We start from the raw sequence: 14,269 nt of genomic DNA, 5'->3' as shown, positions 1-14,269 counted from the left end.
CGTCGGGACAGCCTGTCTGCATCGCGATTGGCATGACCGGCCCTGTACTTAACAGTGAACTGATAAGTAGACAGTGCAGCTAACCAGCGATGACCAGCAGCATCTAACTTCGCAGATGTCAGTACATACGTGAGAGGATTGTTATCCGTCACAATGGTGAAGTTAGCGCCATAAAGGTAGCTGTTAAACTTCTCACAAACTGCCCACTTCAAAGCTAGAAATTCAAGCTTGTGAGTGGGATAGTTTCTCTCACTTTTGGAAAGTCCCCTGCTTGCATAAGCCACAGCTCTCAGCTTCCCATCCTGCTCTTGGTAGAGCGCTGCACCCAAGCCTTCACGACTGGCATCAGTGTGCAGGACATATGGTAGCTGTGGATTGGCAAAAGCAAGGACAGGTGCCGATGTCAGTCTCTCAATCAAAGTCTTAAACGCATTTTCGCATTCAGGTGTCCACTCCTCTCCAAAAGGTAAGTTAATGTTTGATGGTTGTCTGAATCATTCTCCAAGATACACTTTACCCCTCCTTTTGGGTGAGTAGTAACCGGCCGTGAGACTATTTAAAGGCTTTGCAATCTTTGAGTATCCATCAATGAATCTCCGGTAATAACCGGCAAAGCCTAGAAAACATTTTAACTCTCTCGTGTTTGTAGGACGAGGCCATGTTTTCAAAGCTGAGATCTTATCAGGATCTGTGTGAACTCCTTGGGCATCAACCACATGGCCAAGGTACTTCACCGAGGGCCTAAAGAAATGAAATTTTTCTGGGGACAGCTTCAACCCAAAGTCCCTCAACCGGTTCAGCACCCTCATGAGTCTTACCTCATGTTCCTCCAGGGTGTCTGAAAACACAATCAGATCATCCAAGAACACAAGTACCTCACTCAAGTTCAAATCCCCAACACACTTCTCCATCAGTCGTTGAAACGTACTTGGGGCATTTGTAACACCCTGAGGCAGGCGATTAAACTCGTAAAACCCAAGAGGACAGACAAAAGCAGTTTTAGCTTTATCTTCCTCGGCCATCTCAACCTGATAATAGCCTGATTTGAGGTCCATGACCGAGAACCACTTGGCACCGCTAAGGGCCGTGAAGGTCTCCTCAATGTTTGGGAGGGCATAAGCATCCCTAATGGTTCGTGCGTTCAACTTCCGGTAATCAACGCACAACCTGATTGAACCGTCCTTTTTACGCACGACTACTATTGGAGATGCGTAGGGGCTCTCTGACTCCCTAATAACCCCTGCATTAAGCAGTTCTTTGAGGTGTTGCTTGACAGCTTCTCTGTCATTCGGGTGGATGGGCCTCGACCGTTCCTTAAACGGCGTGTCGTCGTTCAGCCGAATGTGGTGTTTTACCACAGTGGTATGACCATAAGACAGGTCATCAACCGCAAACACTTCTGAAATAGACTTAAGCTTGGTGGTAATGCGCTCTTTCCATTCTTCAGAGATGGGTGACTCGTCAAGATTAAACTTTAGCTTCTCTCCATCAAACTTGTCATGAGAAGAAGCATTTGAAACAGGAGCCAGGGGTGAAATGTGCTGGGCTACACATACCTGGGCAAGTGTACTTCCTGGTTGCAATACAATACTGTGCCCACTCAAGTTCTGCAAGACGACTGGAACCTTACTCTTCGCTTTGTAAGGGATGTCTATCAAAGCAGTTTCAAGAAATAAACCACCAGGTAACTTGTCGTGTTCATTTGGTTCAAGGACAAAACTTCCGTTAGGAGTGTTCTTTCTCAGCCTAACATCGCCCATTAAACAGCACTTGTGGTTGGCAGGGATGGTGACTGGTACTTTCCCGTGCAACCTCACTGGGTGTATGTGGCAATCATCCATTTGTTTAGCCAAGTGCTGGAGAACCAGTGCTACATCTCTGGAACACAGTCTGTGAAGGAAATCTGGACCGTCACGTTCCGATAACTTATCATGGAGTCTTAACAGTGCATTGGTACCAATCAAAACTGGTATTCTGCTGTTAAAATGGCACTCAGGCACAACAAGAGCCAAAACAACCAACTCTTCCTCTTTGCCTGCAATGTTTTGAGGAAAAGTGACATGGGTCTCAACATAACCAAGGTAGGGAACGTGCTGTCCACCTGCACCCTCAATCTCAAGCAATGCTTGAATGGGCTGAATAGGGAGATGTGCCAGTTTATCCTTGTGAAATGATTCGGAGATTGTAGTGACTTGTGAACCACTATCCATGATAGAGTTGCATTGCACACCTTCAACCAAAACAGAAGCTGAACAACGAGGACCTATCAGACCGGGTGGCAAGCGGGATTGGGAACCGAAATCTTGAACCATTGTCTGGGTCTTTATTTTGCTCTGAACACCAATTCTTTGGTCACTTGAGGCGGGACTAATGCTGGTCTCAGCTCCTGGACGTCCCACAGCAGGAGCCGCTACAAGTTTAAAGCAAAAGGCTCAGTAACCTGTTGGGCTTGGAACCTTCCTTGCTTTTCCTTTAACTCAGCATTCTTCTGACGGACTAGTGCCTGGTTGGGTTCATTTGGGCATCGAGTGGCAATGTGGTTATCTTCACCACATCTAAAGCAGAACCATGCTTTTGGCATAGAGGGAACCTTAACTGGTCTCCTGGCACTGCTATTTCTTGCCGTAAGGAAGTCTTTGCCATCACTATTATTCTCTTTAGGACATTTTTGGTTCTGAGTGAGCTCTCTGAGTTGTTTAGACAACTCATCTATTTTACTTTCAAGTTTAACAGTTTCTTCTTGTCTCTGTTTTAACGCTGTACTAAGCTCACTGTCAAAAGGAGAATTCTTGGACCTTTGACTCAGTTTCTCTACCTGCTCTGAAAGCTCATCCACTCTCCTCTCAAGCTTAGATGCTTCGCTCTGTTTTGCAGTCTGTGTCGGAACGGGCTCATCATCATAGGAGGGTACATCAAAAATGGAGTGGGCATGTACAGCTGCTTTTGTAGCACCCAGATGTTTTTTCATCCTGTCTAGTTTTGCAGATCTACGACCTTCCTCGGTCCTCAACATAAGGAGTAGATCTGGGAATGTTGGTGGACTGTTCTTTTTGTTGTCTAGCTGGAGAGCTATAATGAGACTCTGGTCCCAGCAGCCTCTAATAAACTGTCTGAGTAGGTGTTCGCTTAAAGTTTCAACAGAGACTCCCCCTCTAGAAATAGCTCGAGTGAGGAGGCTATGGAGTCTGTTCAAATATGCTGAAGGCTTTTCCCCGCTATTCTGGTTGGAGCTGAGAAAGGTTGCAAATAACTCTTCTCCGTCCTCTACAACACTGAAAGCGGAATCGAGCTGCCTAATATAAGTCCTGGGTGGTGAGCTCACACCAAGCAACTTAACAACATCGGCTGCTGGACTTAGCAAACTTTCAAGTATTTTCCTAACCTTTTGCACATCACTAAGGGAGCAATCACTGATAAGAAGGTCCACTTGTGTGCGCCATGTTTCATAGTCTACCTCACCATTGGGCCTAGGAGCACGGCCAGAAAAGGTACGCAGTCTGGTTTGTGTAGACCACGGGGCTGTTGAGTCATTTCTGATAACGTGCTCAACAACAACTTTTTGAATCTGAGGTGGGTTAAGGAGACTGTGGTCGATATTAACAGGGTTCACCACAGCACTAACAGGTGCATTGTGGGTCTGTGTGTAGTGATTAGGTTCATCATGATCACTAATTACAGTGTCATGGAGGGATGTGTCACCATCCTGAGCTGTGTGTGGCTGTGTGTCAGGAATCTCAGAGTTATGTCGAGCTTCTTTGACCTCACTCTAAATAACACTCAAGAAACCTGCTTTACCACTATCTCCAACAGCCTTCAGTTCTTCTAAGTATCTACGAGCTAACTCCTTGCCTACCTCTTCCTGAGCAACATCTCGAATGGTTTTGACAGACCAACCGATAGCAGGATCCTTGGGGCTCGGCAAGTCGCCTAAGATCTGGGGGTTGATCTTGGAAATGGCTTGATCGGACAAATATTCTATCAGGACTCTACCCTCTGGCTGGTTTGATTCATCTGGAATTCGAACTATCCGAGAAACTTTACCATTTACTGAAAAAAAACTAGCAATGTCATCATCTGTGTAAATCCCTTCAATGCCAGTCACAAAAAGTGAGCACTGGCCATCTACATCAAAACGTCTGCAAAGATCCATGTCGAACTCAATAGGGTCAAGGGAAAATGAAAAGGTAGGTGTTGTGAGCTGGAAAGTCAAAGTGCTACTATTCACCAATCTCCTGGCTGGCTCGCCACTTGTAACGCAATCTGTACTTACGCCAAACCCTTAATGCGTGGAAATCAGGACTGTTGACCTTGGGCAGTTCACTAGGTGTCGGTGTCATCAATTTCAACCCGATGTCTAACCCAGAACCACAGTTTCTCTAGAAATAGGTTACAAGAAATCAAATGTCTCCCAAATACCTGTATCCCATCAGAGACTAGTTTCGTAAAGGAGATTGGTAGTAGCTGCTCCACCACAGGAACAATAAGGCTTCCAGCACACAATGGACACCACACTCACTTAACATAAACACATTTATTAGACACAATTTTGAATAATAAACCTTTTTTGTAGTGTCTTTCCACTCAGTGTTCCAAAAAATAAATAAATAAATAAATAAACTCAAATATGTATCCTTCAAGGTCCTTTGGCCAAAAGAAAATCACCTGAGCTCAGGGAAAAGTAAAGTGCATCGTTGGGGCCCTTTGAATTGTTCCTACCGCTCTGTTGGAACGGTGTAGCATCCAATAATAGCATCCAGCAAGCAGAAACATCCACCCGCAGCAACAACCATCTACGGTTCAGCGGAGTCATCAGATGAAGACTTCCACAAGGCAGTTCATCCAGTCGGATCCAGGGCACACAAACCAGCCTACACACAAGTGTGCAGAAGAATTAACTAAAATGTTCATAAGTATCAGTACCACTGACTCAGTGTCCATGTCACTAATGGTTTATTTAACAGTCTTACCATTATAATAATACAGGTTTGTCAAAATAAAAATATAACAGAACATAAATGCTGTTAACAATGCTTATTAATGCTGTTCTCTTAGGCATAACATAATAACACTGTAACTGACCTCGTGTCGGCCGCCATTTTAGGACATTAGCCAGGCTCACTTAACGGCTAGCTTGCTAACAGTCAGCTAATAACACACATTATACAATATTTAGCCTCTTTCTTAACAAACATGACAGTGGTAGATTTGATACCTCGCTGCAACATAATAAGGCACAAAATATTTCATACAAACATGCGCTGCAAACTAACTCACCAGAGGGGTTCACGTAATGGCAAATGGCTGTTGGATTCAGCTCAGCTTCACGTTCGTAACCGCTACAAGACTCCTTTTCCTAACAACATATTAAAACATTAGCTTCACATATAAAGGTTTTTAAAACTATTCACAGCAACTCAAAGGTCTACTGTACCCGAATTTCTAGCTCGTAGAGGGCACGAGAGCAGCATGCGCCTCATCGGACGAACGGAAGGAAAATACTCTGTAGCTGGACTCAGTGTTGCCAACTCCTCAGTAAGGAAAATCGCTATTGGCTGTCCTAAAAGTCGCTAGAAGTCGCTAAATGACGTCATCACCTAATTTGCATAATTGGTCATGCTAACGTAATTGTAATCTATGTTGTTGGAGAGAGAAATAACATCGTGAAAGACAGATAAAGTGAGTAAAAAACGTCCTAAATGCATTTAGAATTTATTTAGAACTACAAATTAAATTTATTTTAGCAATTATTGTTTTTTTAATGTCACAATTCCAACCCTGCTCCTTTACCCGGGCTTGGACCGGCAAAAGTGACCCGAAATAGGCACTCTGGTGGAGTTACTTTGTGTGTGTGTGTTTATAAGTAGTTTTAAACCTTGTGATCCACAAAACAGCATAAGAGTAAAAGAATAAAAGAAGAACTGACTGCGTTACAGCACCCGCTGCTTCTTGAGAGTAAAAGCGATATGCGCTTTCACGTCTTTTTTTAGCGACTTTTTGTAGAAAAAAAGTCGCTAGGGGGTCTGAAAACTCGCTAAATATAGCGACAAAGTCACTAAGTTGGCAACACTGGCTGGACTAGAGAGTGGCTATGCGCACACAGTGGTGCGTTCAGTGACTACAAATAATCAGAAATCCCATACTCAAATAATGATCTGGGTTACACTGGCACATAAGGACGCTGTCATAGCCGGTCAACCACGTTGATTAGCTGTGTATATACGAATGTGAATTATTGGCTGGACTGTCAGAATCAGAATCGTGTTTGTTGGCCAAGTATATGTTTGATTTTGAATTCTATGTATGACCTGTATCTGATTGACGTTGAAGGGGCGTATTAAATTTAAGCCCTGAAAGGTATAAAACACCTGCTTATGCTCTGTAAGTTGGAGACGTCTCCCCACGCGTGTCATTAAAAATCATCGTTTGACTTCACCTGGCTGGACCAGTGTTGTTATTACGAAAGTTGATTACCTCCTGTATCCCTCCTCAATATTTGAACTCAACAGCAGACACATACAGGGAATTTGGTTCCTGTAGATGGTGGCTCTCAAGCACAGCAATGTAAATCACACACACACACACACGTGTCTATATACACACATTACACATACATACACATACATACACAAAGCTGTATAAACCAACTATAAATAACTAATCTAAACTTATATACATAAAATACAGAAATGAAATGAGGTGGAATGAATACTACAGAATGTACATAAGGTGCAGTTGCAGTCTGGCAGTGGGAGCAGTGTGACAGGTCAACTGTTTAGAAGGGAGATGGCAAAGGGAAAGAAACTGTTCCTATGTCAGGTGGTCCTGGTCTGCAGGCTTCTGTATCGTCTGCCAGAGGGCAGCAGATCAAAAAGTCTGTGTCCAGGGTGTGAGGGGTCTGTGATGATTTTCCCTGCCCGTTTCCTGGTTCTTGAGAGGTACAGATCCTGGATGGAGGGCAGGGGGGCACCGATGATCTTCTCTTGCCCGTACAGTCCGCTGTAATCTGCTCCTGTCCTGTTTAGCGGCTGCACCATACCAGACTGTGATGGAGGAGCACAGGACAGACTCAATGACCGCAGTGTAGAACTGGATCAGCAGCTTCTGTGGAAGACTGTACTTCCCCAGTTGTCTCAGGAAGTACATCCTCTGCTGGGTCTTTTTGAGGATGGAGTTGATGTTGGTCTCCCACTTCAGGTCCTGGGAGATGGTGGTACCCAGGAACTTGAAGGTCTTCACAGTCGACACAGGGCTGTCTGATATGGTGAGGGGGAGCAGAGTTTAGGGATGTCTCCTGAAGTCCACTGTCATCTCTACATGGGATAAGGTGGCATCGTTCTAATCCCATACGGGAGCAGCCAGTCACTTATTGACTAACACTGCAAAACAGAATTGTTAAAGTATTAATTTTAATTTCAATTCAGGTTAGTTTTTTTTTTTTCCGTGCCAGCAGTGCGCAATTGCGCACGTGCGCAGCTTAGAGGGAACATTGTTCATGACTCATGTTGGCAGGTTACCTATCAGAACTAGGATGCCAGAAAACTCAGTAGGCATGACTGGCCATGACCTAACATTATTGCAGCTGCCAGCATGCCTTCACTCAGAAGTCGCAAGCCCTTGTATGCTTTAAAGATGCAGGATTTCTGCAGAAAGGGAAATTAAAGGATGGAACAGACAGCATTTTACACTTATTGTCAACAAATTGCATCAAAACACTGAAACCAACAACATTTTTCCATCTCAAAAGAAGCTAGTCTTTCTGTCTTGCAGCTCTAAATCCTTTGTTTCCCACTGAAGACAGACAACTACACTTAGACTGTTTGCTGTTTTATTCATTTATGATTTGTATTTTTTATTTTGATACCAAATAGCAAAGATGGGTTTCACCAGGTCCATTAATTCATAACAGGACAGAACCCTCACCAATTACATTGTAACATATTGTTTCATGTTTGCTGAATGAATTCAGAGGGCTGTGTATATATTTAATATATGCTGTTTATATGCTGTATGATTTAATAAATCAGTATTAAGCCATTCCAAGTGCTCATTTTCAAAATGTAACAGACTGTCCACTAATTTAATTGTATATAAATTATTTTTCATTGTTATTAGTCAATTTTAACATGTTGATTCATTCCAGAGTTGTCTTTCTTGTGTTGTTCCTCTGTGCTCTTCTTGTTTCCTTCTTTCCACAGAGGAAGCTGGCTAAAGTCTTGCCTCTCGCCCTAATCTCGCTCCATCTCCTTGGTTCCACTTTCCTCTCCTCCAGCCCTTCAGTCTCTCTCCATCCCTCCTCTCCATCCTTCTCCACCCACCTTACACACACCTCACTCCTTCTTCCATGGTTTGGGGAACAATTATCAGATCCACAACAAAAGAGGGACCACCTCCAGGAAAGTTGAGTGAATGATTCTGATTTACTCGAGGTGACAAGAAACTGAATCTAAACACAACCGATCCTGTTCCCAAACTCAAAACAAAAAACTTTTCTTTGGAGTCTTTGAACTGCACTTTGTGTAGAGGCCAGACCCAGCTCAGGTCAGGCTGAAGGGGATTTGTTTGTCCACCTTGTTTGTCCAGGAACTGAGCAGCACAAACAAAATGTTTTTTAAAAGATATTTGGCAGAATACAGCTTAAAATGTTTGAAGATAAAATCCACAAGCAACACTTAGTTAGCTAGCATTTATTCCAAACAAGGCTCATATATAAATATATTCATTGTTCATTGGAGAGTGAATGTTAGACAGAAAGCATTCAGGCTTTAGAAAAGAGTGCCATATAATAAACCTGCCCATTTACCAAATTTCCCACTCTCTCCATGTTGTTGATGGATTTTGGGAGTTGTTTTAATAATAAAATTAAATTTAAAAAATAAACCTTTAGAGACTGGATTATCTATTTTCAAGCATCCGGACTTGAACTGCGACAATGGCATTGCCCAAGGGATGAATGTATGAAAATTCAAATGAGCAGGTGCATTCAGATGGAACAGTCTTTAACCCACCAAAGTCCATCCATTTGCATTTGAGCTTGTCTGCCTCCTACGTGCTGTACCCAGCAGCACCCTCACATAAGGGTGCTGTTCACACTGTCCAGAGTTAGTAAATTCCACTAACTAATCATTAAAAAACGAAGATTGTGTATATTAATCAAATATTACGCAACATTTTTCTTATTTTATTTCTGTTAATTTCTTTTAAACTGATATATGTCATACATCCACCATTTTACTTTCTATTTGATAGAAATTCCTTGATACAGAACAAAAACAAAACTAGCCAGCCAAAATTAAGTTATGAACTTAATATTGTAATATATTTCTATAAAATTACTTGTTTACCTAGAAAACAAATAAAAATTATCATAAAAACAAAATCAGTTGAGCTAGCTTATGCTAGCTCTTAGCATTAGGTAAATATAATTTGGCCACTTCTTGAAGTTGAAAAAAATCTATTTTGTTGCTCAAACATCTTATGAAATGATTTAATTGATAAATGTGAAAACATTTCAGTCATAGTTCATGGGTTTTAATGCACGACTGCATAAAATAGAGCTGCTGAGAGCTAACTTGCTCAACAGACCTCTCTGCAGTGTTTGCCTCCACTTTGCTAATCCGTGTGTTTTTTGGTAACTTCAAGTCAAATTCTTGGTTGTAGCTATTATTATTATATAAATTATATTTAAAAGAAATGCTTGTTAAGACTTCAAAATACTGACTGCTGCTGTAGACAAACGCCATCACTGAACAGATATCAGCCCTGCCCTATTAAATATCAGGGATGTGTGTTTATGCAGTTTTTAGGTACTTAACAGTGCTATAGCCTTTCTGGCAGTGCTAGCCTAGGCAGTGACGTAAATATCGTCATCAGAGGTTAGCCTATAGCTGGGTCCTGCAGTCTGCCTGCCTGTATTTTACTGCTGTGCTCCTCTGTGGAGACTTTACATAATGATAAAGCAGCTATGTCTGAAGCAGGCAGATGGACCCACATTAATTTTCACGGCTTCCTTTTGAAGAAAGCCGTCAGCTTTCAAGTGAAGGGAGGCCAGCGACTGACCTATGGGACCATCAGGAAAACAAGCCCTGCACTTGCCCCAGCCAGAGGGTTCAAGAAAAGAGCTTTTATTTCTATCTGAGATATCAGCAAGAATGAGAGAGGGATATAACTGAACGCCATCAACATCTTTATCAAGGAGGATACCTGCTTGGACTTACTCTTCAAATAAAGTAAGCCTGTGTCTGTTTATTAATATTGGCAGCTACTTTCCTGTTGTTGTTGCTTCTGTTTGGTTGTTCTTGGGTTTTGTTATTGTAGTTTTAATGGAAATATTTATGGACAGGTATTGTGCCAAAAACTCATCTTATGTCAAAAAGCGATTTTCGGTACTTGCCAAAAAATGACTGCTAGAATTTAAAGTGTTATAAATGACTTGTTGGCCTATAATCTGTCAAAAAATATCTGAAACATGTCACTCACGAATAATATCAGGTCATTTTGAGACAGAAAGAATATTCCTATCACAAAGTAGAATCTGCAGTCAGTTTTTGCAAAGTTACTGTTGTTTTTTTGTTCTTTTTAAAAAGTGTCAGTGACATCAAAAATGTATTTTTCAAGAGAGATCTGGCCAAGAGAGGGCAACGGAAATTGTAATAAATATAACATCACAATTCTGTAAACACACTTTTAAGTGAAAAGAACTACATACAATAGCCCAGATTCATTACTTGCAAAATGGGCCATTTCTTTATTTTATATATAACCCATTCATAAGTCCTGATCACTATAGTCTATTTACAAATATTAGTAAAGGTATCAGACATAAAAGAAACATTAAAATATCACAACACAGGCAATCAAATATCAGATAAGGCTACCTGATGATAGCTTTGTGGGATGGCCTGTGTTATTTGTCTCTTTTACTCAAGCAGTGCACTCACTCCTAATGATATGTAGCCTGTTACTAGGGGAGTGTAATTGTGATTGCAGTAAAGACATAGATTAAGTTTTGGCATTGTATTATTCATCATACATCAGAAGTACTTGACATAAGAAATTCTCACTGGTATTTGCATCCTAGCATCATGCCAAAAAAATAATATTTTTATGTGTGTTTTTATGTGCAGTAGTTTTGGCTTATATTGCTAAATAAGTTGTAGTAATAGATAACATTACAAAAAGCCCTATTTTGCAAGTGTCCTATAGCCTCTGCATTATTACTCTGTTTGCTGCATTATAATCTGTCAGTCATCTTGGGCCATTTTAAATATCTTTATAGATCTGTTATATTTGTTGCAATTTGTGCTGCACTCTTGTCAGGTCTCTTTATAAAGAATTTTTTAAACTTGAGACTGACTACAAAAAGAAAGTAACATGTCATTTATAGCAGTTTTAATACTTTAAATCACTATGAAATTGGTCTGACTGCCTGCCAGACCAAAAATGTTTTGAGGTCTTCATGTGGAAAAAAGGGTAATTCAGTCTTAAATATCCCTTGTTTTTGGTTTCACGGTGGGTTAAAGCATATCAGAAACTATAAGAGATCTGCAATATACAGCCTCTCCCAAACTCTATAAACACCTTCCACTGGCTACTCACAAACTGATTGTATTAAAAGGCTGAGGATTGCCTGCATAATCTTATGCACTGATAGACCTTTGGTCTAAGCCAGCGGTCCCCAACCCCCAGGCCATGGACCGGTACCAGTCTGTGAATCGTTTGGTACTGGGCCGCGAGAGTTGAGGTTCGGGTGTGAAATTTATGGTTTTCAGGGTTTTTATTGGTTTTTATCATTATTTATTTATTTTTAATCATTTTTATTAACCATTAACTTGGTTTCCCTGGGTCTTTTCCCATGTGTTATTAATAATTCTTTTTTTTTGTGTACCGGTACTGGTTTTATTTTGTTGTATTTATCCATGACACATTAAACGCAGGTCTGTGAAAATATTGTCGACCATTAACCAGTCCATGGCGCAAAAAAGGTTGGGGACTGCTGGTCTAAGCTTCATAGTCCTTGCCTCAGTATGGCCATCAACCAATTTGCATTTTTCTTTTGAAGGGCTTACCTCCTCCTTACCAGGTAGGTAAGGAGGAGGTAAGTGACGGAAGTGACGGACAAGGTAAGCGACTCATGTTGTAATTGACGTCAGACGCCGGAGATTTTGGCGGAAAATTAAAGCAAATGGTAGTTTAGATTTGAACAAATTCATTTAAGCTTCAGTATTACCAAATACACTTATCAATTGTCATATAACTAACAACATTTGCTTAATCATCTCCAACACCCTGGAGAACAACGGGGAGAGTTTAGAGACTCTCCAAGATTATATTGATCAGTGCTTTCAGGATCTCGTGATGAAGAAGGCCCAGAGTGCAGCTTCCCCGGCCAAATCTGAGACGCCGTCGTCAAAAAGACAACGCCCGGCAGATTCCCCCGGCACAACATCGCCAGCCGGCAAAGATATTGTCGACATACTGGAGTCAATCGACAAACGATTGTCCAGTTTTGATGCAAGGCTGTCCTTGGTGGAGATTCTTCACCGGGAATTTAAATCCTTGCGAGAATCCCTGGAGTTCAGCCAGCAGCAGGTGGAAACGCTCGCTGCTGAAAATGCCACGCTAAGGGAGTCGGTGAAATCTCTCACAGACAATGTTACTCAGCTAAATAGAGAAAATAAAAAAATAAAAGAAACAGTTATTGATCTACAAGCTCGTAGCATGCGTGATAATCTGGTATTTTCTGGTATTCCAGAAGCCGCTGGAGAGGACGCGGAGACCACGGTAAAAAGCTTCATCAAAATCCACCTGAAGCTGCCGGAGGACACGGTGAAGAACATCATCTTCGATAGGGTACATCGCCTCGGCCCCATGCGGGCTGCGACCGGGAGACCACGTCCTATTGTGGCCAAATTCGGCCACTTCAAACAAAAGGAACATGTGAAAAGCCGCGGCAGGGAATTAAAAGGAACGGACTTCAGCGTGAACGAACAGTTCCCCAAAGAGATCCTGGAACGACGCAGGGTCCTCTTCACAATCCGACGCGACTTCATCCAGAAGGGCTCCCGCGCTGTCATCTCTGTGGACCGGCTGTACGTGGACGGACAGCTCCGCAACCTCGACATCACTCCGTGGCTGTATTAACTTCACACCAGATAAGAATCCGCTACACCCTTTCCCTATCCACTCACACTAACTTGCATTAACATCTGTTTAACTTACCGGTATCAAATCGCATCTTAAGTGTGATTTCATAGCAGAATTAACACCGTCACTCTCCGTCAGTGATTTAATCGGAATGTTTTCGGGGGTTTTTTCTTCTCGTTTTTTCTCTCTCTTTTCCCCCGTCTTGTTTTTATGCTGCTCACCCTTGTCCTTGGTTTCTTTCCTATTTTCTTTCACTGCTTCGATCACCTGCTTCCACACTCATCCACAAACAACATCTTTTATTTCGACACATACGCACCGCATGATCACGCACAGTCATGCGCTCAATGGCAGCACATTTACATCAGTCAGACAGTGCACACAGTCGTATAGGATACACACACTTAAGCCAAGCCTACTCATATTAGTAAATATGCACACACATAGTCAGACTCAGGGAGCATCTTGCCACACATTTTTTCTCTCTCTCCTTCTCTTTATTTATGAACAAGTGATGTATTCTCTCCACCTGTCTAAGCGACGCACACAGCATACATCCCTAGTTATACACAGACATCTATGGGTGCACTAAGGTTCGTTAAATGGAATGTAAATGGAGCTGGCTCCAGAGAAAAGAGGTTAAAAATATTTAACCAACTCAAAAAACTACAGGCAGATGTTGTCCTTTTACAAGAGACCCACAGACCTCTTAGAGGTTCGAATGAACTTAAAACACCTGAGTTTCCTAATGTGTTCTCAGCTTGTTATAATTCTAGACAAAGGGGAGTAGCAATTTTAATACATAAAAATATTAATTTCAGAGTACTCGATACAGTTATAGATCCAGAGGGCAGATTCTTAATCATTAAACTATCTATACTTAAAAAAAAAAAGCTATGTATTGCAAGTTTATATGGTCCAAATGTTGATGATCTCTCATTCTTTCACGTTTTTTTCAGTGCACTCTCTGAACACTTAGATGGCACACTTGTTCTTGGAGGCGACCTCAACCTTGGACTAAATGAAGAAATGGATAGGCTCAATACAGCAGGAACTCAGCGTAATTGGCAATCCACAAATATAATCAAACAGTATATGAGCGACTTTGGTCTTTGCGATGTATGGC

The 14,269-nt window shown here is 41.7% G+C and overlaps 1 protein-coding gene across 1 annotated transcript; it reads right to left on the bottom strand.

The window, feature by feature from the left end:
- Positions 1–487: 487 nt before the first annotated feature.
- Positions 488–5,511, bottom strand: LOC146500358 (uncharacterized). Its single transcript, XM_085135370.1, has 2 exons — positions 5,432–5,511; positions 488–5,353 (listed from the first exon to the last, which is right to left on the bottom strand). The coding sequence occupies exon 2, from the start codon at positions 2,310–2,312 to the stop codon at positions 495–497; it is 1,818 nt and encodes a 605-aa protein (XP_084991496.1). The 5' UTR covers positions 2,313–5,353; positions 5,432–5,511; the 3' UTR covers positions 488–494.
- Between the last annotated feature and the right edge of the window lie 8,758 nt (positions 5,512–14,269).

Source organism: Neolamprologus multifasciatus, chromosome 16, assembly GCF_963576455.1.
Source record: "Neolamprologus multifasciatus chromosome 16, fNeoMul1.2, whole genome shotgun sequence".
Classification (NCBI taxonomy): Eukaryota; Metazoa; Chordata; class Actinopteri; order Cichliformes; family Cichlidae; genus Neolamprologus; species Neolamprologus multifasciatus.
The sequence above is the reverse complement of the archived record's forward strand: the minus strand, read 5'-3'. Positions and strand labels throughout refer to the sequence as shown.